Source organism: Apus apus, chromosome 7 (assembly GCF_020740795.1).
Source record: "Apus apus isolate bApuApu2 chromosome 7, bApuApu2.pri.cur, whole genome shotgun sequence".
Classification (NCBI taxonomy): domain Eukaryota; kingdom Metazoa; phylum Chordata; class Aves; order Apodiformes; family Apodidae; genus Apus; species Apus apus.
The window spans coordinates 21554919-21579532 of record NC_067288.1 but is presented as its reverse complement, the minus strand read 5'-3'; the positions used below and the strand labels follow the sequence as shown (position 1 = coordinate 21579532).

Below are 24614 nucleotides of genomic sequence, written 5' to 3'. Positions count from 1 at the left end.
TTTCTGTGTATAAAGAAAGGCAGAAAAAATGGGGATGGTGACTTTTTCCTGCTTGTTTTTCTTGTCTTGAAAGCAGCAGGCATGTCATCACTGGTATTCCCTGTGTCTGCCAGAAGACCTCTTGGTGGTCTTGCAGGCTGCATCGTGTGAATTCTCTGCCTTTAATTGAAAGGGTGGGAATACCAAATCTTAAACAAAGGTGTCTTTTTCCCACGTGTCTATTAGTTATGTTTGATTAAAAAGCATTTTAGAACATCTGACTGAAAAATATTTTGTTTCCTCACTGAATTGCTTGCCTTTTATTCTCATGTGATATCATTATTTCTTTAGCCCTCAAAATTGATGGGGTTCTGATTTCTAAGGTAATTAATACATTGCAGTAGCTTGCAATAAATTGTGTAAAATCCTTATGTATCTTCATGAGAAGGTAAAAGACATCCTGCGTTCCATTTTTATACTTTAAATTCTTTTTAGTTACCATCACTGCAGTTTTAACATTTTTCCTATACTTTCCTTGCAGGGATTTTGTAGTTACGTGTTTGTTCTTTCATTTATTTTTTCCTCACTGAGTAATGCTAGTGTAATTTGAAACAGCACTCTTGTGTCTCTGGGTAATTGATTTTAGTAATAACTTCTGTCTTTTCCAAATTATGAAAGTAATGGTACTTATTACCATAATTCTACTTATTACCAGCAAAAAAAACCTAACCTGCCTGGCATCTGCTACAAATGAAAAATACTGCACTGTCACATGGGTTTGCTCTCTATTTCTTACCAATCTACACAAGTAAGAGTAACTGGTTTGGTATCGGTCATGTACCTGGATCTGTTTTCATCAAGTTTTTTTGTTTACCCATTTCCTGATTGCATAGAACTTCGCAATACCAGTGAAGGGTGTTACGTTTCTGTAGGAACAGTCAGGAGATGGGCAACCACGACCTGAACTTTGAGAGCAGTGTTGGTACCTTGAAGGAGGAAAACTGGTCACTGTTGTGTTTCTAGCTTGTCAGGAGACCCCAGTTAGGTGGCAGTGGTGATGCTTTGTTAGCCCCTACTCTCAAACTAATCATAGTACAAGGGTTGGCAATGCTATCAAGAGTTATTTTTGAATTTTTACAGCAAGTGAGCTTCATCCTAACTGTACATAATTTGTCATAGCGTTACATGTTCAGGCCTATTTTTGTACTTGTTTGCTGTATGATTAATTTCTGAGAAGGGATAGGGGGATTTCTGAAGAGGGTATGCTTAATCACTTGGATCAAAGGCTGCCAGTAGGAGAACTTCCAACAGCTGTGTAGATGTGACTGTATTTTGATAGTGGTTATTGCTGTGGTAACACTGAAGGAACAGGTAAAAGGAAAATAAAAGATGGGACTGAACTGGGGAAAGTAGGATTTAAAAATGGTTTGGCTGAGTAAAGATCTTAGAGAATTAACTACTTACAGAGTATACTGTTACTCCAGTGTGGTTAAAGGCTCAGAATTTAGGAGATTGAGTATTTGCCTCTTTGGCCCAAAATAATAGTATGTAGTAGGAGAAAGGAGGTTTTTGTTAGAACTGTACTTAGGCATTCTTGTGCAGCCTGTGTTCCTCTAAAGGTCAATGTATGGTGCCACCAGAGTGATGTCTCATACTACAAAGTGCAAGTTACAGTAAGCTGCCACCAATGTATTCAGATGTTGTGGAAAACTGTTCAAAAGTTAAATTTATTGATATTTCAGTAGACCAAAGGCATTGTTGATGCACAGTTGCTGATTGCTGGAGATGAGAATTGCAACAATAATATATGTAACTATTAGGTATTCTCTTGATGGGCGGTCTTATCAATAGATACTTAAACCAAGTTAACCCACCCACCCACAAACACCTATTGTAGGAGTCTTAGAATCTATGCTTTTATGTGTGTTTGTGTATGTGATTTACGTTTTCTATTGCTCTCAGTATTTATCTGAAATAGGAAATCAGTTGGAAAGTAGTTGTGTCTTAATTGATAAAACAATAATCTCCTGACCACCAAATTCTAATGTGGAGTGATTTGGCAGGAGGAATAAGCAGCTGGATTTTGAAGAACCCTCTGCTTGCCTTGAGTTTGTTGTGTAAATTCAGGTAGCAGTTTGGTTTTTTTAATTAAAAAAAAAAAAAAAAAGAGGGAGAGAGAGGGAAAAGAGCGCAAGATGGAGTGTTACATGTCATGACATGTAGTTGGCATCTTCATAAAAAGGATGCAAAAAGCTTGCAGGGCCAGTGTTTTGAATGTCAAGATATATATCAGCTACCCAGACTGAAAACAAGTTAATAAACATTTTGGATACATTTTGCTAATTCATTGATTTGCTTGGTTAGTCTGAAACCTATTATTTCATATGTTGGGAGTGGTTGGTGGTCCTGTTTGTCTTTCCAGCCTCCATTAAGACAGGTTATATAATGATTGTGTTTGATTTTCTACTTCAGTGGAGCAGCGTGACTTCATTGGAGTGGATGACACAGGAAAAAGATTGCTCTTCATGGCTAATGAAGCTGACTTGGATGAAGAACTTGTCATTAAAAGATCCATCCTTCAGAAGTAAGCCTATGGGTCCTTGTAATAGAAACGGAACTTGTAATGGGGGAAATAACTGTGGGCTAGGAGTGATGGTTAAAGACAAGGTAGGATAAGAAGGGAAGAGGAAAAGCAGCTTTTGGAATAGCAGGAGCAGTATTTTATTATTCATCACATCATTACAGCCAGCTGATAGGCTTGTCTGATACCTCTATTGTGAAAAATTCCAGGGGAAGAGAAGGAATGGGTGGGAAAAAAAAGTGGTAGACCTGTATCCCTAAGTGAAATGTTAGTCTTGTTAGCTGAGTCCCAAATGGATTTACAGAGCATTTGAGAGGGGCTCTCAGGATTTCATTACACTCTTCTGCATATAAGGCACAAAACCTCAGCTGTATTTCCAGGCCTAAAAAGATCATTAGAGATCTGATGTTATATCCATAATTAAACTGCACTGAGAACTTGGATGAATTTATTAAATACACCAGACTGGCTGAGCTCTCTGCACAGCATAATTTGTATCAATTAGTAGAAGAAGGCAGGATGGCTTGTGCTCCTTATGCTCTTCTGTGCAGTGATTTTATTTTTCTCAGATATGCGTTGTCTGACACATTCTGAGGAAACCTCTGCTGGTTCCTTGAGAGGCCAGGCTTTGTAGTTTGTCCCAAGCTGACAGTCAGACCTTCACCTCTGTGAGATTAGACACCTGTGGGTCAGCCATCTGAGCTGGGAAATTCATCCATGTGGACCTTTTAAGTCAAGGATGTGGACATCTGCAGTCTGCCCTCAGATAATTCTTCTGTGAAAATGCCTCTGGCCTGTGCTGTGGGCACAGTGAGGTGTAATCTTTCTGTGAACATCCTGCTACCTGATGCAAGGGAGGTGCTGTATGCCTATGGAAGGATGACTTCTGCCCAAATTTAATGATTGCTCTACAAGGGAAGTTGTCAAGAGTGAGCTCTCTTAACTGCTGTGATAGAAGAAGTCTGTCCCACTGTGTTCCCACTGGGGTTTTCTTGGATGTAGTTAGGCACCAAGCTGCACACAAGCCTTCTGTACATACAGAGTAGCTGATCTGCATAGCGTAGGGTAATTGAGCAGTGCTCTGTGGTTTTGTGCAGACAAAGACTAATAGCTCTGTTTTGGGCTAGAAAGGGATATATTATCTCCAGTTAGTGATGGGCTTGTCTTTATGGCTTTCTTGTAGCACTAGCGGGTGTAATGACTTAGAAATGGCTGTAACATGTGTGATCTTAGTTGACCTCTGATTTTACAGGTTCGTCTAACCAGAGGATTTTCATTCCTGTTGCCCTATAGCTAAATTAATCAGGCTTTATCTTGCAGGCCAAACTCTCCCCTCAGGAACACCTGTTCTGTTACATTGTCTTCAGCAGATCTTCTTGAGCATAATTGGGATTTGGTAAATACAGTGTCAGTGATATATAGATAGGATAAAAACCTGTGTCTCCCTGTCTTTCTTACATTTATATATGCACAGCTATAAAGCTAATGTAAAGTGTTAGCCACCCTCCAAGTAAAGTCCACAGATGACAGGATAGTCTAAAAGCACAAAGAGGAAATCTGCCAAGTGTTAAAAAGAGGGGGCAGGAGGGAGTTACAAAAAAGATACTTGGAAGCATAAGGCAGGAACATTGTTCCAATGTCCACCTGGGTGAGCCTCTCTCATCTGAAACTGCCTGCTGTGGATGCCTGTGCGTGGTCTGTTTCACAGCTGCCATCTTGGAGAAGCTCTCAGGGAAGCAAAATAGTATATGGAAATCATCAAATATTTTCAAATGAGGCAATTCCAGGGTAGCAACAACTGTGGGAGCTTTAGGAAGACAAAGTGTTGGCAGCTAATGATGTTTTAACCACCGTGTTGTCTAGACCTGCTCAAGCCCTGACTTTCTCATGTGAGAAACAAAAGCGACGCTTAAAATGATCTTTGAAGTATTTTTTTTTTAATACATCATAGTAAAGCAAGAGAGTTAAAAAAAAAAAAAAAGAAGAGCAAGCCCAATCTCGTTTTTCTTCATGGATCAGTTGCAGTGACTGACTTTCAGCTACCATGTTGGCTGTTTCTTGATCTCTGGACTTTGTTTTGATGAAATAACAGACTTTGTGGCAAGATGGGAGAATTTCCAGTACACTCATTTATTCCTCTGTAAAATACAATAGACATCTTGAGGGTGTTGCTTTTGTTTGTTTTGCTTTTAATGGCCCCTTTGAAGGGCTATGGTGGTCTTGTTACATGAACTCTGGAACTCCTTCAGTGCTTGTTTTGCGCTTCGGATCCTTGTCTTTTTCTATTTTCTTTTTTCCACTCCCTTTTTAAGGAAGGGAGTGGAAGAAGCGAGTGAAGGGAGGGAGAGGTGAAAGGAATAGGAAAAGGGAAGATGAGCTTTTCTTTAAAGCTATGAACCCTTGTTACTGCTAAAAAAATCTAGATCCCATACAGAAATGGTTCAAAGGACCTCTGGCTTCCCCTCCTCACAGGAGGGAAGTTGTGTTGACAAAACATCCAAAGCTGTAGAATGCTAATTTAAATCCTTGAAGAAAAATCTTTTTCCTGACCTTTGCCTTCTTGCTATCATTGGATTTCACGCTCTTCACTTTCCTGCCATAAAAGAGCAGCTGGTGGGGAGGGACAAAGGAAAACACACATTCTCCTGAGTACCTGTTGAGTATTAAATATTTATTTGCTCTTGATTCAGGCATTCTGTAATAATGAAAGTGTTATGGAATGAAACATTTGTATAGGATTTCTAAGTTTGCAATATAACCTCTAAGTCTCTTTCTCAGTTTGGTTAGGACTTCTTTTCCAGATCTGCTGCGTTGATTTGTATTGGGGTTTTGTGAGTTGTGGACAGCCATTTTGGTTTGGAGAATGCCTCTCCTTGTTACACTGCAGAAAGCTCATTTGCTTGCCAGAGTAAATTTGGCAAAGCTTTCCCTTCAGCTGTTGAAATTGTCCTTTTTTTTTTTTTTTTTTTTCTTTTCCCCTATGCTTTTAATCACCCTGATGACAAGTCCCACAGGTAGCATCCTCCCTCCAGTAAACAAGTGCAAAACAAGTATCAGATACATCCATCCAGGCACATTTTAGTGTGCATCAGGATGGGCCAGGAGACAAATTTATTGGTGGTGCCTAGAGACACTAATGCTGCTGGGGAAAGCATTTTCAAGGAAATGGTTCCCTGTTTGGGTAATGAGAGCTTATAAAAAGCCACGAACAGCCTGTGCATGTCATTCACTTTGGCAAATAGCTGCAAGATGAGATACTAGAATGAAAGAAATACAGTTTGGGGAAATTTTGCAGCTAGCTTAGGGCCCTTTGAAGAGAAAAAAAATAAAAGTTATGTGCTCATCCCTGGAGCCTGGTTTTGCCCGTGACATCTCTCTGACTTGGGTCTTGGCAGGATGAAGGAGTGAGGAAATGATGAGAATTCCATAGCTGCTGCCTTTGCTTTTGGAGGGGGCAAAGGTATTTGTTTTCAAAGCATGATTACAATGGATGGGGAGCTTTTTGCTCCACCTCTGATATTTATGGTCATGCAAAGTGAGACAGTAAAAGACACCTGTTGGAGCAGGTCTAAATTTGGAGTATTTCCTTTTAAGATCTTGTGGGCTGTGTAAGGGTGAGTTCAGCCTTCGTGGGTGTTCCGTCTGCACAGATGCAGGTGCAGGGCTTCTCCTAGAGAATATGTTAATAAATCACCATGACAATTCCAGCTACTTATTACCTCATGTGCTTCAGACAGAAAGGAATACCTCATCTATAAATATATACAGTACTAACATTAGTAACCTTGAAGTAACAATACAGATCTGTTTAAGATATTTTAATAAAAAGAGGGGGGTAAGATGGGGGAGGTTTTTCTTCCTTTTCCCCTTGCATCACAAGAGCAAAAATGAATGGTGTAGTATAATTTTAAAAGTTGTCGTTGCCAAGTGGGTAGGTAATGGGAATTTAGGAATAGCTTTGATACACTTGATTTCATTTCTGTTGCCTTGGGATATTGCCTTTTTTCTGCTTATAATTTGTTTTAAATAAGTGTATCATATATAAACACACTGCAACTTCCTTAGTTTTTGTGTTCTCTGAAACTGCCCTCCCTCCTTGGGAAACTGGCATCTCTGAAATAATCTACCACTCCTATGGTGGTTTTCTGTTCTGGTTTTTTATGTCTACTTCCATGAGAAAGACTGAGAATGACAGAGGTGTAGGCAGATGCTGCACTGCGTAAAGCATTCTAAACTAGATCATGGGCAGATGTCCTCTTTCAGATCTAGATGTGCTGGTGAAGGGGGCCACCATCGCCAGATGTCCTATACCAGATCCAGCTGTGCTGGTGAAGGCAGGCACCAGCTCCAGCTTGCCCCCAGCTGAATGTATGATCAAATGTTTCATCAGTCACATGTGTCAAAATGAGTTGCATTACTTTTAATAGACTAAACAGCAGGACTTTGATAACTTGATAGTTTTTACTTTGTGCATTAGGGAGTCATCCCCACAAGCAGTACCACTGGTAGGAAAGGGAGGGATTCGATAACCCAGCTTAGTAGGGAAACCTTGAGGAGCAGCTCAGGGCAAACCTGGGAGCAGAAATTTTGCTGGGCTTAGCTGTCTGCAGGATGAGACAGCTTTGAGATGAAAACTCTCAGGATGAGAACTTTGGTGGCATTCCTGTGTTGGAGAAGTAAGTAGTTTTCACTATTGGCAAACTCTTAGTAATAAGTTTCCTTTGAATTCAAGTGATATTTTGAGGAGTTCTATGGAAATACATTGAATATTTATTTTTTTCTCTTAAATACACCTTTTAGAGAATGGTGCATAGATCTTCATATATTTCCTGTTAGTCCAGTTCTGCTCTGTTCATAAATCAAAATAAATTTTTCTGGCTAGCATCCGGAAGATAAGTCAGGTTCTTTCTGGCTCCTCCATCAAAAAAATAGAATTTGTATGTGTTGATTTAGGTAATAATCCTTTTGCAGATGCACAAGCCAGAAAGGAATCTAGTTCCCCTTCCCAGAACTGAATTGGTTTCACAGTACTAGTAGGAATTTAGAAAGTTGTAAAAAGTTATTTTAGCCTGTAAAGCAAGTGGATCTGACTTTGAATCAAAACAGGGGAACAAGTCTATTGAATAAGAGGGTGTGATTTTTACACACTAACTTCTCAGACTATAACCAGACTTCTTAAATGTTGGTCTAGCTTTAATCATATTTCTTTACAAAAGAGGATTTTGCTGAACATTTCAGAAAAAGATATTGGCCTGTGAATTGTTATTTGAGCCATGAGTTGGGAGGAGACGTTCTCAAGATGCCCTTGGAGTCTTGCTTGCTGGTTTAGAAGTTTCTCAGTTCACCGAGAGTAGCTTCTGAAACTAAAATATAAGAATTTTCTCAAAGTTTCCCCTTTTTATTATGCATTTCAACTTCTCTCAACTTGCTCTGTTTTTCTGTAAATCTGTTGGGGATGAGTGTAGCCTTCAACTTCAGAAACTGAGTATTTTTAAAATTATTATTTCTAAAACGAATGCAGCCAAATATAAGGCAAACATTTTAATTTGGTGCATTTATATGTTATGCTTGCACAATAAATGTGAACATACTATCAAAGCAGTTTATGAGATGATGACTTTATATTTTAAAGAACTTCTTACTGATTTTAATACTGTTACTTCCACAGGGTTTTATTGTGTTTTGCTGCTGCCACATTATTTTACCATTCATTGGGGGATGGGGGGTTTGAAAGGAATGTACAAAATATCCAGATCCTATTTATAAAAGAAAGGTCATGCCATGTCTTGAAAGCTTGCACAGGTAAGAGTTTATGAATCTTAGAATTTGGAGTATGTGCAAGAACTTCTATTGAATGTAGCTAGAGAAAGACTTATTGGCAACGGATTTAATTTTACAGCAAGATTCTTGCCAGGAGTGCAGTGCGCGTAAGACTAAAAGCAGAGAGCGTGAGGCTCAACAGTTGATTTCTAGTCATCAGTAAATGTGTGTTGCTGAGATTGTCATTAGTCATTTGTCTGTCTGTCTGCTGTGGTCTCAGACCAGCAGTTAGCCTGTGATTCAGTTTTACTTTTCGGAGGTTTCAAAGGAGGAAGAGCTGACTGTATTGCTTGGACACTCCCGAGTCCATGTCATTTGGTAAATGCAGTGCTCTGGATGAGTCATCAGGTTGGACAACACTGAAGTTGAATCTCATTGTTGCTCTAAGCTAGGCTTAGGTCTTGAAAAGATGACAAATGGTCTGTTCATTTTAGAAAGATGTCTTAATATTTTAATACAGTTGCCACTGTGTATTTCTTAGCAATGCTGTGAGCTAGTTTATGGGAAACGTAGCTTTCACCAGTTGTTTTTGTGATGTATTTACCCCAGTTGATCCAGATCTAACCTGTATGATCAAAATGTGTCTGGTTAGAGGCAGGACACAGGATGATCCATTATTTGCTTTCAGCATATGTTTTCAGCCGTAGTGTGTATTCAGTACATCTGCCTGTTGAAATCTTAGGGTTTCAGCTTGTGCCCAGTGATCCCAGAATGACCAGTATGTGACAGAGGGGCACAGACACCTTATTGTGCGTTTGGGATGGTACAGAGGAAAAAAAGCCAGAGGTCAGAGGAGTTATCCCTGCTTGTGTGAGCACTGTCAGGCTCTCCTGTCCCACATGTCCGCCATGTGTTCCTCATCAGCGGGATGTGGAACTCCATGACGCAGAGCAGACTGGAATGCAGAGTTAGTTAACACCCGCCGTTGGGGAATTTATCAGCCAATGTGGAATAAGGGGGGGAGGAAGAAGCCTAGCTTTTAAAGCAAAGTAAGGGTGAAATGAGGCATGTGACTGTTCCTTTTCAGTTAAAAGGTCTGATTCTGCTTGGGGCTTAGGTCCTGGCTCCTGAGTCCAGCCAGAGGTTGTGGTTCCCTTACCGTGCTGCATTGCTGCATTTCCACCCCCCCCCCCCCCCTCCCTCCCAGTCCTTCAAATTACCTTGCTTAGCAGAAGATTTGTGCAGTGGGCTGGAGGGAAATACACTTGGGATTTTTGCAAGACACCATTAATCCTAGTCTACTCTAAGGAACCTGGACTTTGAAGAGCCTTTCCTTCATCCTGGTCACTGAGATCCCAAATTGCTAACTTGCAGGGATACATAAAAATGATAGCCTCTCCATTAAAATTAGCTACACTTGGTATGAACTGGACTGTAGTTGCATAATGTTTTTAGTGCTGATTTATTACATTTACTTTGTGGCTACTGTGAACTCTAACCTGAGTGATTTACTGTGATGTTTAGCACTGCTAAGAATATTGTGAAAGTCATAATGGGAAGAGTCAGAATATACAGTTAGCTGGTTGAAGGTGTATGTGTGCCCACAATCCTTACTGGGTTCGCATTCTACTTTACTTGCAGCAAATATATATCTTTCAAAATATTTCCATTAATTCAGAGTACAATGATGAATTCCCTCTTGAATAGATGTTGTGTGGTTCTCCCCAAACAGCATTGTGCTGGCAGTTTCTGGAATTACACAGGAAATGAAGAGCATAGCAAACTTTCCTTTCTCTTGCTAAGACATGCTCCTCGGGAGTTCTTCCAATAGATCAAGTAAATAGCAGAGTTCTGTTCCTAAGGGCAGCATGTCCTCTAGGTTTCTGCTTTGGGAAATCCTAATTTTTGCTGGCTTTAAATCCTTCCTTCATCATATTTACTGCACTATTTCCCTAGCTACGGAAGGGAGACAGTGATTCCTTTTACTCACAGTAAAACCCCTTATCCCCTTGTCTTAACGATTTTTTTAATCCATATGTGAAATACTCTTAGAAATGAAGAGGAGATGTCTATTAAACCCTGATATGTGAGCTGGCAGTGCAGAATGCTGTGTCTTGCACAATTACTCAATCTAAGTCTAGCTTACATGTACCTGCACATCGGACAGCAGTAGCTGTTGGTATTTCTTGGGTTGGTCACCTTGAAATCCTTTAACCTTTTAACAAAAAAAATGCGAGGGGTGATATTCATAATTCAGGTTAGTGGAAGCTCAAGGTTTTGAAAAATCTAGGTCAGTCAGAGAGATTTAAAAAGGGAATAATTTAGGGCTTTCAGACAGAAAAAAAAATTTGGCTGATGGACTTTAATTAAACTCCAAGGGTTGGAAGCAAACCAGTAAGAAAGCAAGGGAAATTCAAGTTGAAGCTCAACTAGTTTTTCTGGATATAAATCTTCCAGCAGCTGGTGATATTTGCAAGAGCACAGGAGACTGCCTCTTGGTATTCCCTTTGATTTTATTTTTTTCCCTTTGTTTTATTATTCCCAAGGTGTAGCATTAAATATAATTTCAGAGGCCATGTGTGTCCCTGATTTCTTTGTCCTTTCTCTGTTGTGGATGCATTCACACGTGTATGCATACACAGTTTTGGATGCATTCACACATGTATGCATACACACAGAGCTTTGTTCACTAATGTATGGGCACAGTATTTCTATAACTAGGTATTTATTTTTGTCAGGTTTTGGTTTTTTTTTCTCCCAAATGAGCTACAGCATTTCTGAAAATACCTCTGAAATTCTCACTTCTGTGACTTTGAGCCTTAGCCAGGTAGAATAGTATTAACAGAATCATGGCCAGCAGTGCCATAAATTTAAACTAAAGTATCGGGCAAGGAGGCTAATTTCTGTTTGTACTGTTGTTAGGGATATTTATGCAGGGCAGGTCTTTCAGCAAGTGTGATTATTTTCAGAGAGGCCCTCTCTCCATTCTTGCATTAGAATGTGCTGGGGATGTGTGTGGTGGGGAATGGCACCTGATGAACAGCAGCCAGACAGAAGGAATAAAATCCCTTGGGAATGAGACTTCTCTTTATGGCCATTTTTCACTCCTAAGGGCCACTTGAAAAATAATGTTCTTCAGGTAGATCTCCTTCCTAGATCCCTGGGTTAGCATTTGGGTGCCTGCCATTTTCCCAGACCAAGGAGCTACCGAAGACTTAAGCTTTTCAAGTAGGAAAGTATGCAAGCACATATTTTGCAGCACCAGACGCTATTGAAAGAATAATGGACCCTTCCCACACTCAACTCCATTCTTCTTGAACTCGCTCCCAGACCTCTGGAGCCATTGTGCTAGCAAATGATTACATTCTGTTTCTCTTCCGTAACTCTTCCTAAACAAAATGTTAATTGAGACGTCGATTTATACAATTTAGATTCCTTTGTTAAGTCAGTGTAGTTAAAAGCCTCTGGGTAATGAGGGGATAGATCAGTGAGACAAATTAGTTCTTGCTGGTATGTTTTTCTAGATCTTACCCTTGGAGAAAATAGTATATATTTCAGATTTAAGGCATAAGTCTCTTGCACGTGTTTGTTTTAGATGTACCCTATGATAGTGTAGCTCTAGAACACACAATTTTGGGTGTTTTTTGATTTACATTGTTATATGAATGAAGCAACCTAAAAAATGAGACTTAGGTATTTTTTTGCTATGCACTTGGTGTTTAACAACTGAAAAGAAGGGCTTATGGCAGCACCATGTTACATACATTCCAGTCTTTCATGTGACAGGGATAACCTTGTGCCTGAGGTAAAACATGAATTCTCATGTCCTGGACAACTGTTGATTTAAGTGATTTGCAGAAAAATTGTCTGACCTTCCTTCTCAGTAGTCTATTCTTGTCTTTGGAAAAAAAATAGCAATGTTAATCTGCTTGATTGTTGTAGAGAACCATTAAAAAAGCAACCTTTGTGTTTACAGAGGAAGAGTTCTCTTGTTCTACAGATGATCTGGTGCTGGAAAGGGTAAAAGTTAACATGTGAATTGACGTACTGTCACCTGTTTTCATTAAGAATGTCTTGTAATTAATGTACAAAGAGATCACACTTTCCTACTTGGCTTTGTGGCCTTGAGAAGGCCACTTAATGTTTGTTTCATGCTTTCTTCATTTTTTTAAATGAATGCAATATTACTTCCCTCTCTCATGGGGCATAACTCAGGAATGTTTATGTGAGTTCTGTAAATGTAAAATGCCGCTCAGAGCACAGGGTATTAACTGTTGGCTTTCCTACATTTAGAATCAGAATAGTACTTGTTAAAACGACTTGCAGGAAGCAGCTGATACAACACTCTGTACAGCATGAGCTATAGATCATGTTTAAACCTAGATTTTCAGTTTCAGCACTTGCATTTCTGCATGTCAGATACCAAGAGTATTTAAATGTATTCTTATACAGTTTGTGTGTTACGTTGTTACGCGCTGCTATTCTTACCACTCCACTGTCTCCTAATGTCCTTTCAATATACTCATTCTCCAGTTTTTCATGCAAAAGCACTGGCCATACAGTGAAAACTTCAGTATGTTTTCATTTGCATTAACAAGCCACTACTCCTGAGTGTACACGATGAAATATGTAGGTAGGTGTTTCCTTCCATGCACCTGAACTGGTTTTACAAACCCTGGCCTGAATCTGGCACAGCTCATGGTGCTGCACCTGAGCTAACGAGCTGCTGCTGGGGCCAGGCTGGGTTGGCAGTGGTCTATCTGGGCACACGGAGAAGCTCCTAAGCTAGTGAGTGCTGTGGGGGCTCAGGGCATGTCGTGGAAGAACCAGAAGGACTAGGCAGGAGGCAATTCTGATGCAGAAACAGTACTGTTGTCTGGGCTTGCTCAGGTCTGTATTACTCTGGCTAAAGGAGAAAAAGCAGTGTTTGTTTGTTTAATCCTTGCATTTGTTTGCTGCTTTCCACTTCCAGTTTGGCCTCCTGATGGCAGCTTTTAAATTCTGAGATAGGAATTGTGGTCTGGTTGACCATATAGAATCACAGAACCATTTAGGTTGGAAAAGACCTTTAAGATCAAGCCCAAACCAGCGCTTTCAAGTTCCACCAAAATACAAATGTCAAACAAGAGTTAATCTTATAGAGCTCTTCAAATAGCTTACTTTTCACAGTAGAAAAATTATTTCCTTTAGAAGGTGATCTCTCTGAAGACTAACTGCTTTCATTTCTCCTGAATGTTTTAAAAGCATGACAGCCATTTTTTACAAGTGATCTGCTGTGAAACATCTTCTGAGTTTATTTGATCTGCTGTGTGTGATCTGCTTTTTTACTTTTTTTAATGACAATTCTATCCATGAAGAGTTAACGTTTTATGAATGACAGGTTATGGGAATAAAACAAGGTGAAACTACCCTGCTAAACTCTGACCTCATAAAGGTCATATGTATAAATAAAGACAACCTGTGAGTCAAGAATACCATAAACAGCAGAAATGCCAAACATCAGAGCTGAAGCACAGCTAAGTAACCTGCTGCAAAGAAGTCTGTCACTTTACCTGTTCCTTCATGTCAGTGTTTTGAAATTGTAACTGATTGATTCACTCGCTTGAAGGCAGTGGATGCAAGGATATGAACCTGTGCATATGGGAAAGGTGTGTGGACACAAGGATATAAATTTGTGCATCTCTGAGAAGGGTGTTTAGGACTGAGCTTGTGTCTTTGAGTGACAGAAAGCTCACAGCAGACTGCAACACAATAATTTAGAGGCTGGTTTTGCTTTTTCTGTCCACTGACTTATTAATTTTTCAAATAAAAACATGTTGTCTCCACAGTGGAGGTTCCATTCAGGACTTCTGGAAGTCTTTTGCCTGACATGTGCCTGTGTATCTACTGCTGATTTTGGCTCCTTCTCCAATGATAATTAGAAAATTGGCCATCAATGTTAACTCAAGTACCACTGGAAGTATCCATAGTCTTAGGTATCTTTGGATACTGCTGTTTCCTCAGGTTTCTAGGTGTGCTGACATGTAGCTGGTGAGTGTTCTTCATCATTGGCCAATGCCTGAAAAGTTATTGTGTGGTGAGGAGGTGAAAGCTGGAGTGAGTCGTTCAGCATCAAAACGGTTGAGATGAGCAAGGATCATGGGAAGGTGAGCTGCACTGTAGTGGTCTGAGGCCACAACCAGTTGTGTGTTCTGCAGGTGGGAGAGAGAGTCAAGAACAACTGCAGTGTATGCAAGGGAAAGATGTTGGGATGATATCTTTGCAAAGTGTAAGCTGACTAAATCAGAATTGTTGATCCTGCTTGCTGCAGGCTGGACAGAGCACAGGTATGGAGAGTTAGGTGAAGTTACACAGTGGAAAAAAAACTGGTGAGCCTCAGAAGCATTCCTTGCAGGTAGGCACTGACTTGAACTTAAATGTTGTCTCTAGAAGTGGATAATATCTTTGTATTTACACTCAAATATTTATTCCCAAAATTCTGGGGTGTTTTGGCTTGTAAGTCTAAAATGAGCAAGGACAAGCAAAGTCCATACTAATATGGATCAAAATACAGTGCTGAAAAAAGTCTGAGAACCCATTCTTAGTAGTCCTGTTTGTTGCCTTAAGCAAAAATGTGCCACTTAGTGCCACAGCTTGTGTCCTGAAGAGAATCCAGCGTTCACATCTCTGAGGAACTAATTTTGTCATCCAGCTGAGCAGTAAGATCCAAAATAGAGACTAACAGTTACCAGAAAGTAAGAAACAAGTACTCTGCTATTGCTTGATCATTTTGTGCTTACTTGCTAATGTGAGATTTTCAGCAGTTAATTTTTTTCTTATTTCTGAATATTTTTTGTTACTGCTGAATGACAACTTGTTTGTATGCACTGCTGTTGCTTCTAGCCTCATTTCTAAAGGAGAGGTGATTCTCCTTGCCAGAAGTAGAACTGTTGTGCTGTGTGGTTTGTACTTCCAGAAATTCCTTCAGGGCTTCAGTTTGTATTTGATTTTTGGCTGGTTTGCAGGAATAGATGATCCAATCAATCCAATCACATATTAAATTGTAAACATACATGGTTTGTATATATTTAAAAATGGTAATTTGCATGTAAGGAAGAACCCATGAAAGTGAGTTTAAGCATTCCTGTGTCAACCTGGGCATAGAAAAAGTTTAGGAAATGAATTTGTATGTATCCATTGTGTGTTTGTTTCTTTATCAGTGTACATCAGAGGTCCAAGTACAACTAAAGCATGCTATGCAGGCTAATTAAATCAATGCCTCTGTGGAAGAACTTAGTTTCTGGAATTGCTCTTGTAAATCTGAGATGTAAACAAAAACCTAGTTATTTTTCTATCGTTTCCCTTTGCCTCATGTACGTGATTCTGGAATTTGGAGAGTTATATGTTTATGCCTCTTTTTATAGCAGAATATTTGTGTGGCTGAATTTTTATTGAAGCCTAATTCCTGGTTTCCTTAAAGCTGAGCAAGGCTACTGTACAGTGGGAACACACATTAATTTGAGTTGCTGTGAAAAGACTGTTCATTTGAAAGCTGTCAAGGCAGCAAATTGTCTTGAAGTGTTTCTTCATTAAGAGTTGTTTGCTGCTTTTGTAGAAATGGCAGGCACTGAAAGTAAATTGGGAACTTTTCCTGAAGGAAAAATACACAAAAAAACCAGCATTTAGGCCATAGGATCTTACTGTCCCACCTTCTCCTTCCCCTATGTCCCCGGGGGTGATACAGACACCACTGCATTTTATTCTGTTTCATTGTAGCTGTGTGCTGAGATGAGCAGTGTCTAGAGGCTCCATTTATTTGACTTTGGCTTTAGTTAGTTCTTTATTGATTGGTTTTATAGCTTCCTCATAGTCTATGTACTTACTGTGCTCGTTCCTTTTAATATGTAGAATGCAAAGACAGCACCTCTCTTAATAGCTGAGAGTCTAAATGGACTGTAAAACTATGGATATAGCCCTTGCTCACATTAAATGTGACATTCCAGCTCTTCAGAATAAACCCATTTTCTAGTGAATTCCAGTAGAATAATAAAATCCACTATTCATGAGGTGTGCAGCTTCCTTGGTGTGAATAATCGGACCCACTTCTTCTGTTGAAGTGCAGAAACTCTCTTTTTTTTAATAGCAAATTATTTTGAGAGCAGAGCCCAGAAGCATGTGATTTTTAGAAGTAAACTTGTCTTTTAAGGCTTCCTGTTCATTTTGGTCATGCTTACTGGTTCTTACCTCTCTGATTTTTTTTTTAACTGTTCTCTGCAAAAGCAACCATTGTTGGCTTGGCCCTTTTTTATATTACTAACATAGTCTAGAGGTTTAGCACAGGTCTTTATAGTTACAGATTGTTTCTAATAGATTTTTCCTTTATGAACTAAGGGCAGGACTGTACACGAAATCTCTCTTATTGTATTTGTGCTTTGTACTCATATACTTGTTGACTGTTTTACAGGCCAGTAACGTAGTAGCCACAGGCTAGGAAGCTTGCCCAGAAATCTGGCATATTTAATTAGTGCTAGTAAACAAGCAGAGTTTCAAATTTAATTTTTCCTTCTTTAATTCCTATAAACCTCAAGCCATTTAAAACTTAATTTTGACACTAGTTTCATTTATGCAGTTGGATAATACTGAAACAGTCCACAGCCACAGACGAAACAGTCCCAGTCTCTTCCAAGCAAGAAGGGAATAGAAGTTGTTTTGTTTTAATAGTATTTGAGGTTGCTGTAAAACTGTAAATGATAATCTTCAGGTCATCCATGACCTATTTTCTTAGGCTAAGTGTTTCAAGGTGAGGAAATTCTCCTACTGTGGGTTTCGTCTTGGTAAGGAGAAGGATTGGATTTGTTGCCATTCTGGTCCTTGTGCAGAGAGCTGTTCTAAAAGCAAATTATGAAGATGTCTCGGCACTGTTACTTGCCATGCCCAGTTTACTGTTTCTCGTGTGTGGTTTAATTTGCTGTCCGAGGTGCAATAAGCAACAGAGGCTTCGGTTGCTGTGTTCTCTCTTGCTTTTCAATGCCAGCTTGTGCTCAGTGGTGAAAATGGTTCTCTGCTATTACTTTCACTATTAGGGACCTCTTCAGTCTAGATTAATGACATTTCTCCTATCTGTTTCATTGTTGAAGCCACACTGTCTGTCTACAGACAAGTAGTGTGCTGATGTCTCCTTATCACAGGAATAAAATACTTGATAATTTTGACCAAAAACTGGACTTTGTAACTTCAGCTAAGAAAAAAAAAAAAAAGTATTTAAATTGTGAGAATAAACAGGTGAGCCATGTCTTACTAGCTGTTCAGACAGCTTTTATTTCAAGAATATAGTTTTGTTGTTTTGTTCGGGGGTTTTTTCAAATGAACAGTGACTGTCTCCTCCTTATTATAAAGGCAGCTCCCACCTAGGTAAGTTAGCACATGCTGGGCTGCATGGAACAGAACTCCTGTTTGTGTGAAGTTTCTCAGTCAGCAGTAACTGTCCCAGGGAAGGAAATTAACCTGCTTCTCCAAGTCCTGTCTCACTGCATTGAATTTGCCAGGATTTTCTCCTGCCCTCTGCAATATTCTAATTCCCATATTAGTGCTGTTTAAAAGGAGCTGGCCCAACCTTAAGCTGTTTTTCAGGTCCTAGGAATGGATGAAAGATGAGAGAGATTTTTGGAAATCCAGCTCTGTCCTCAGTGTAGTGTAAGTTTTTTGTTCAGGAGGGCTTAATGCTGTAGTGCTCCAACTTCAGGATCCTCCTGAAAGCATTTTAGGTGTAAGCTCAGTTTCTTATAGTAACATGAAGCAGCAACTTCTGCTATAGCTATTAAGAAATCTGGAAATTTAAAATCATGAGTAATCTGGTCTAACCAGAAACCTATCCAGTGTGGTTGTAACCACTGTAATTACTTGTTTAAAAAATGCAAATTTGGACTTTGGGTGGATGTTAAGCTCTTCTTGTGATAGCAATAGATTTTTCTGTCTTGTCTTTTTTCCTTTTTTTTTTTTTCTTTTTTTTCTGATACTAATGTTCATCATCCCGTGATGTTTCCAATGGTTTTTCTAAAGTTCTTTTGGGTTGAAATTATGAGGGATGTATGCAAGTGGCTTCAGTCTGATTTCAGTTCTCCTTTGGTTTTAAATTCTGCAGTCACTCTGCAAAAAGAATGCTACATTTGCTAATTAGCTAATTTTAAGGCTTTGGTTTAATGAAGCTTTTATTTGATACTGTCAAAATACTAGCTGGTAAGTAGTAGAGGTTCTTTTAAACTAGAAAAGAATGCAAGTATCTGTTCCTTGTGTGATGTTCCTATTAGCTGGGGTATCTTTTCATTGCAAAATTGGGCTGTACTCTAACGCTGATGTTACCCTGAGTCCTGATGGCTCTGTGTCCTGAAATCCTGTGGCTCGAGTTTGATGCCCTAAATCCAGGCTAGCATATGTCTGCGGGTGTATCTGAATACATGGGCTGAGCCATGACTACAGTGTAGTCAAGTCAGGAAACTCCTCTGTTTTTCTGTAGGGAAGCAGATTTAATCAACTCTGAGTACCGATACCTTAGCCTAGTTTCCCCTAAAATGTATTTTTCATTTTTGTACCCATTCAGCATTGCCAAGATGTGGAGCAGCCTTCATCCTGGCTATCACAGCCAAGGTGGCAGCAAAGCTGTGTGCCCATATTAATTTCTGCCTGAGATACAGCTGCGCATGAACTGATAAATATTTAGACCATTAAAGTTGTTGGGGTCTTGTCAGGATGAAGTGTGGTTACTGTGTTGCCAAATGCAAAAGTGTCCAGGTTTCAGTGGAGTTGAGATGTGAGTGGGTACAACTGTAAAACCTTGTTGTGAATCAAAAGTGAGGCAGAAGCAGTAGGTCCCAGGGGGAAATCAAAAGGAAACACAGGTCAAAGCACCAATGGAGGAAGCTACAAACCCTTGAGGAGCAGGAGCTGAGTATAATTTACTTACTGTAGAGGAAGTAAGTGAGCATTGCCAGATTTACTGCAGAGGACATCATGCACGGGCTGGATTTTGGTAGGTTTTGGGAATTTAAACCATAACACTTGAATTTCTTTTCCCATTTTTGGATTCAAAGCTTATATCTTCTTGCTTTCTAGAGAGTAAGCGTTGGGGGAAGCCAGATGCTTCTTTGTCTAACCCACAACACTTACCGCTCTTTTCTTTCTTCTTTCCTCTCCCTCTGTTCTGCCTTTTAACCCTCATGACCTGCTTTAAGACACTTGTCAGGTGGTTTTCCAGTCCCATGAAATTTAACTGTTTGGAATGCAATATATTCTGAAGAAAAAAATGCATCTTCCATCATAACAGCCCATTTGTTTGTTAAGTGAAAATCCTAGGAAAGCAAAGTGTGTGATCAGGTGCAGCCTATGCCGCACGGGTAATGGGTTTATAGAGGGATTTTAATGTTAATAAATGGATGGTACAGCAGTAGGTGGTTCTTAGGAGGTACCTGGAAGGCTGCTCACAATGGGAAATCCAAAGGGATGTGTGCCAGCTTCAGTTTGTCCTGCTTCTGGGCCCTGTAAAATTAAATAGAAGTGCTTATAATGCTTATTTCAGCTTTTCCACTTCTGCTTTTACTTACTGGAATTTAAGGTCAGGAGAGGGGGGATTTCTTTTTGCCCTTGTGCTTTAGTATTGCAAAGGTTTGTGATTACCTTAAATCCCAAAATTTTTTAGATCATAGATTCGTAGTTCTGGCCAATAGTTCCACACACCTCACCTGAGAGGCACAGAAGGTCTTTGGAGCCTTATTGAGCGAGGCTGTGATCAGCCAGTCACGCTGCCAAGTTTTCTTCTGTTTGCCTTTGAGTCTAGGCCAGTGACGTAAAAAAATCGTGGCAGCCTTGCTGTGTTTAAGCTATATATTGCTAGTGACCTACAGCTTTGACCTAGTATTCAGTTTCACTGTTTCCCATGCATTTACTGTAATTATTTGATTTAAGAAAATATATCATATGTCTACTGCTTAGCCCTTTGGGAACTGATGTAGGAGGGATCAGCAGGAGCTGCTGTACTTCAGGAGCCTCTGTGCAATCCTGCAACTTCAGTTGTTTGCTTAAAACTTGTTCCTTTTTGTGCTGTCATCCTTTCAGCTCTGGCAATTTCAGGGAACAATTATTTACTAAGGTGAATTTCCACGAAGCAGGAAGCAAAGTGAGCTGAAAACTGGAAATTATTAAGGTTGCCAGGTGCAGACTTTCAGTTCTTGCTCCCTCTTTAGCAAAGAAAGCATTTCCCAAAGCTTGATTAAATCTCTTAAATCACAGTTTAGCCCAGCATAAAAAAAACACGTTCAAATACCAAATCTGAACCAAGTGACTAAGCCACGTCCTGTTGTGTTTGAATTGAATTGGTTCTAGTGCACAATAATCTATGGTATTGTCATCCTGGCCTTAACTGTAGCATAAGATGATTACATTGAATGTGTATAACAATAAGGCTTACACTTTGTATATACTGCTTTAAATATTTTGGCACACCATAGAAAGAACCTTTACGTGCAAGGCTTGATTAATCCTTTTCCTCTGTGTATAGAACAAGTAGCTGCCAGAGCTCAAGGGTAAAACCTATTAATAATGTCTCTGGCAGTCCCCGCCCTCCTTTCCAGTGTATTCTCTTCTCTTCACACCAAAGTCTGGAGTTATTATTGGTCTCTCTCTTTTGCTTTCCCACTTTCTACATAGCAGTTGAGGTATTTTAGCAGAATTGAGTCTAGTATAAAGGTGTCTAGTATTAAGTATTTGTATTTTATCTGTATTTTCAGAGAAGGAAAGGGAAAGGGGGAGGAGGATTGTGGGGAGCCGAGCTTCTGTGTTATTTCCTACAGCTGTTAGCACTCGCTGTGGCAGAGAAGACCCTTAGAACCAAATTTAGGGAAATGCTTTCCCCAGCAGCTGTGTCTGGCATGCTCCTGGGGGGGTGCACGTGCATCCAGCAACGTGGCTGTTCACCCTCCAGAGAGTGCTTCTTGGACTTGAAGTGGGTGAGGAATTGCTGTTGTTCTCATATGGGGAAGCTGAAGGAGAGCAAAGAAAAACATTTTAAATAAAGTCAGGGGATGAGTTGGCTGTGCAGCCATCAGCACCCTCACTGTTCAGCGTTGAAGTCAAGAGGGATGTTAATGTTAAAACACGGTGTTGGTACCAAGGTAATGACTCTTTGTATGGGAGGTCACACTGGCTTATTGTAAACCATTACTGACCTTGAACAAATATTAATCCTGTGCTCTGACTGCTAACCTATACTCTTTATACTAGAGAAAATTATTTAGTCTTTGGCTTTCGATGGAAGTTGGTTCCTTTACCAAAAAGTTTTCAGCATGTTTTTGTCAGAAGTAGGTTCATAGTTTGTATTATAGTCTCATGGGTCTATTAATAATATAACACAACAAAGAAAAATGGCATGCGGTGAAGGTTTTAAATAAAAAATATTTATTATTCGGAAGGCATTCAAGCAACTTAGGTCATTAGATCAATAAAACATTTCATTTGGAAAGTACTTCGCATTCCCGATGCGGTGTCTCTGTAGAAGCAGCAGCCGGGGGGGGATGGATTCCGTGGGTAGTTACGAGTGTGGTGCGTCCTCCCTGGCCAGGTCCTCCAAGGGACCAAAGTGGGTCTTACCCTTCTGTCTTTGTAAATAAGGTCCTTACAAAACTGGAGGAAGGGAACCAGCGCGGGGGTGCCTTGGAGCTGGGAAGCGGCGGCTAGGGTCACCCAGGGCCCACGGCACATCTTGTAAGACACCTCACGGCAGCCTATGCTGTCTGAAATATTGGGCGAGTGCTTTCCTGTGCCCCCTTCCTCTCCACAGCTGCTCTCTCACATGCTCCTCGGTGCCAGAACTGACCCAGTTGTTCCTCTAGTTACACCCCACTCTCCCTCCTCTCCGGGCAGAGCAGTGAGGGAGGCCCCCCAGGCGGGGGGCGGAAAGAGGGATCTGGGTCTGGCCCTGGTCCTGTGCTGCGACAGCTACTGTGGTTCAGCCCGGAGGTGGCAGCATTTCACTGGTGGGCAAAGGGGGCCGGGGATACAGAAGGGACATTCATCTGGCTAAGTGCTTGGGGATCGTTTTGGCCAAAAGCACTGTGTAAAAAAAATTAAGGTCATAAGGTGTCTGGGATTTTTGAAGAGCCAACGTAACAGTGGCCTTTTATTAGAAGTAAGTTTACAGCCAAGAGCTGTCCCGTAAATGAGCAATGCGATTTAGGGAATTTTTTTTTTCCTTTAAAAGTAGGAATGCTTGAGACATTAAAGGTGGTCTGGCAGCTTTTGCAGGAAGACTTCTCTTCATGTTGATCTGTACGCTGGTTTTGTATCAACATGAGAGCACCACCTCCATTGCAGACAGTCAGGGGTCAGCAGTGTCTGTTTGAACTGGATGGCACGCTTCTTCAGGCAAGAATACAGTACGTAGAAGGGGGGATACAAAGCATGCTGTAGACTGGCTACATGGAGTGTGTAGCATGGGGCTACATGCAATTAATTAGACAAGAAATGAGTGTGGAATGCATAGTTTGCACTTAGTGTTGTGTTATTTCTTTACTTACTTTGGAGGGGTGGGGAGGAAGATGAACTAATGGCCCATACCCCATTACAGTGGATGTAATTCAGATACCGGTTCAGGAGACAGGTTAATACCAGGTATGATTGGATTTTTACTGTGTCATTGCTTGGATTAGTGTTACAGTATGGACAGTCTCGGGTCCTTGAGCTTATTTAAAGACCTTCATATTTTCTGTCAACAGCTGTATGAAGTTAAAGGCAAAGAGGCCATGGGATTTCTCTTTCTCAGCTAGTTTATTTGTGAGGTGGTGAGGTTAATGTGGCAATATCCCATGCTTAGTAGAGGGGCTTTTTGGCTTTAAGCATTGTGTTTGCTCCCTTCAGATTTATGATTTTGACCCCAGCCTGGCATTATCACACTGTCAGTGGGAGTGCAGGGCTGGTTTGAACCTCCAGCTCTTGGTGGTAATCTCTCTTAATTAGTTTACAGTTGAAACAATTGTCCATCTTTTTGCCTTTAAACAAGGGAAGTTTGATCTATCAGTGGTTGATTTCCCTGAGGGAGGAAATCCTGAGAGAGGTTATCAAGGAGAGAAAAGCTTGGGGCTCCACTTTCAAAGCAATGCCATGTACGAAGCATGCATCAATCCTGTTAGTACTGCTTATTATTTCACAATGGCGTGTCAGGAATTACGGGCACAGACCTTTCTAAGGACTCTTGCAGACCTTTATGCACTCTCATCCCGAGTCAGGATTTTGTGGAATTATGTGCTAATAAAAGCTAATTTTACACATTAAATTGCATTCTTTGAAGTTGCTCTTTTAATTGCTGATCTTTCCGTGACTTCTCCACAGATCTCTCCGAGCCTCCTCATTGTCGACTTTCCGTCAGGGAGCCCTCCATGCCTCATCATTAGGGCTAAAATCTGCCATCACTTAACATAACACACAGAGCTTACAACTGGGAGCAGCCCCCTCCCTTGCATGGGAGCACAGACAATAATAGACACTATAGTGGCAGCAGCAATGGGAGTTTTACCATGTATTTTAATGACTTGTGCTTGATTACATTTGCTAGCTTGAGCCACAAGTTCATTTAGTAATTGGTATGATTCTTAGAGGGTTCACATTTGACATTCTTCACTCATTAAGCAGCTCCAACAACGGCTGTTACAACTTTCATCTCAACAGTGACCCTCTCAGATATATATCCAGTCTTTTTCTTTTGATAAACCACCCAACCTGGCACTCATTAGCACTTAACCATCTGCAACCAGCCCCTCCTAGTGCCTTCTCCCTTGCTTTGATGATATAATTAAAAGTCTTCTGTATTATCTCCCTCAGAGTGATCAGTCTAGGTGCGTCAGCTCCCAGCACATGCATTGTTTGTCATTTGGTCTCTCTGTATCAGCTGTTCCTCACGATGGGCTCATTTTTCATATGCTGTAAAGATTAGCTGATGGGGTGGGAGATCAGAGGGATGAGACGGGAGTGTAGCTTTCAATATTAGTAACCAGATGCTCATTTGAAATGGTGATGGAGTTTGCTGTTATCTGTTAGATTATTTGGCTCCTTTGCTCTTACCTGAAGATAAACTGGTTTAAGCACTAGTCAATGAAAATTAGCGTCATCTTTAGTGGCTTGTTATGATAGAGTGCTCTTATCGGTCTGGTTTAGTGTGGCTATTCTCTCCTTGAGCCTGGTTTACAGAAATCCCAGCTTTGTTTATGCATGTGCCCAAACTTGCCTGTTTGACCTTTGAAGCTGTGATTATAATATTAATCTATGGGACTAT

The 24614-nt window shown here is 40.4% G+C and overlaps 1 protein-coding gene across 6 annotated transcripts in view; it reads left to right on the top strand.

Moving 5' to 3' along the window:
* Positions 1–24614, top strand: part of HECTD3 (HECT domain E3 ubiquitin protein ligase 3) — a 125416-nt gene that overhangs the window by 49119 nt on the left and 51683 nt on the right. For all 6 annotated transcript variants that reach the window (XM_051624572.1, XM_051624569.1, XM_051624567.1 and 3 more), the window contains one exon: positions 2452–2563. In XM_051624572.1, the coding sequence (XP_051480532.1) occupies positions 2452–2563 (112 nt within the window). The remainder of the gene's footprint in view (positions 1–2451; positions 2564–24614) is intronic.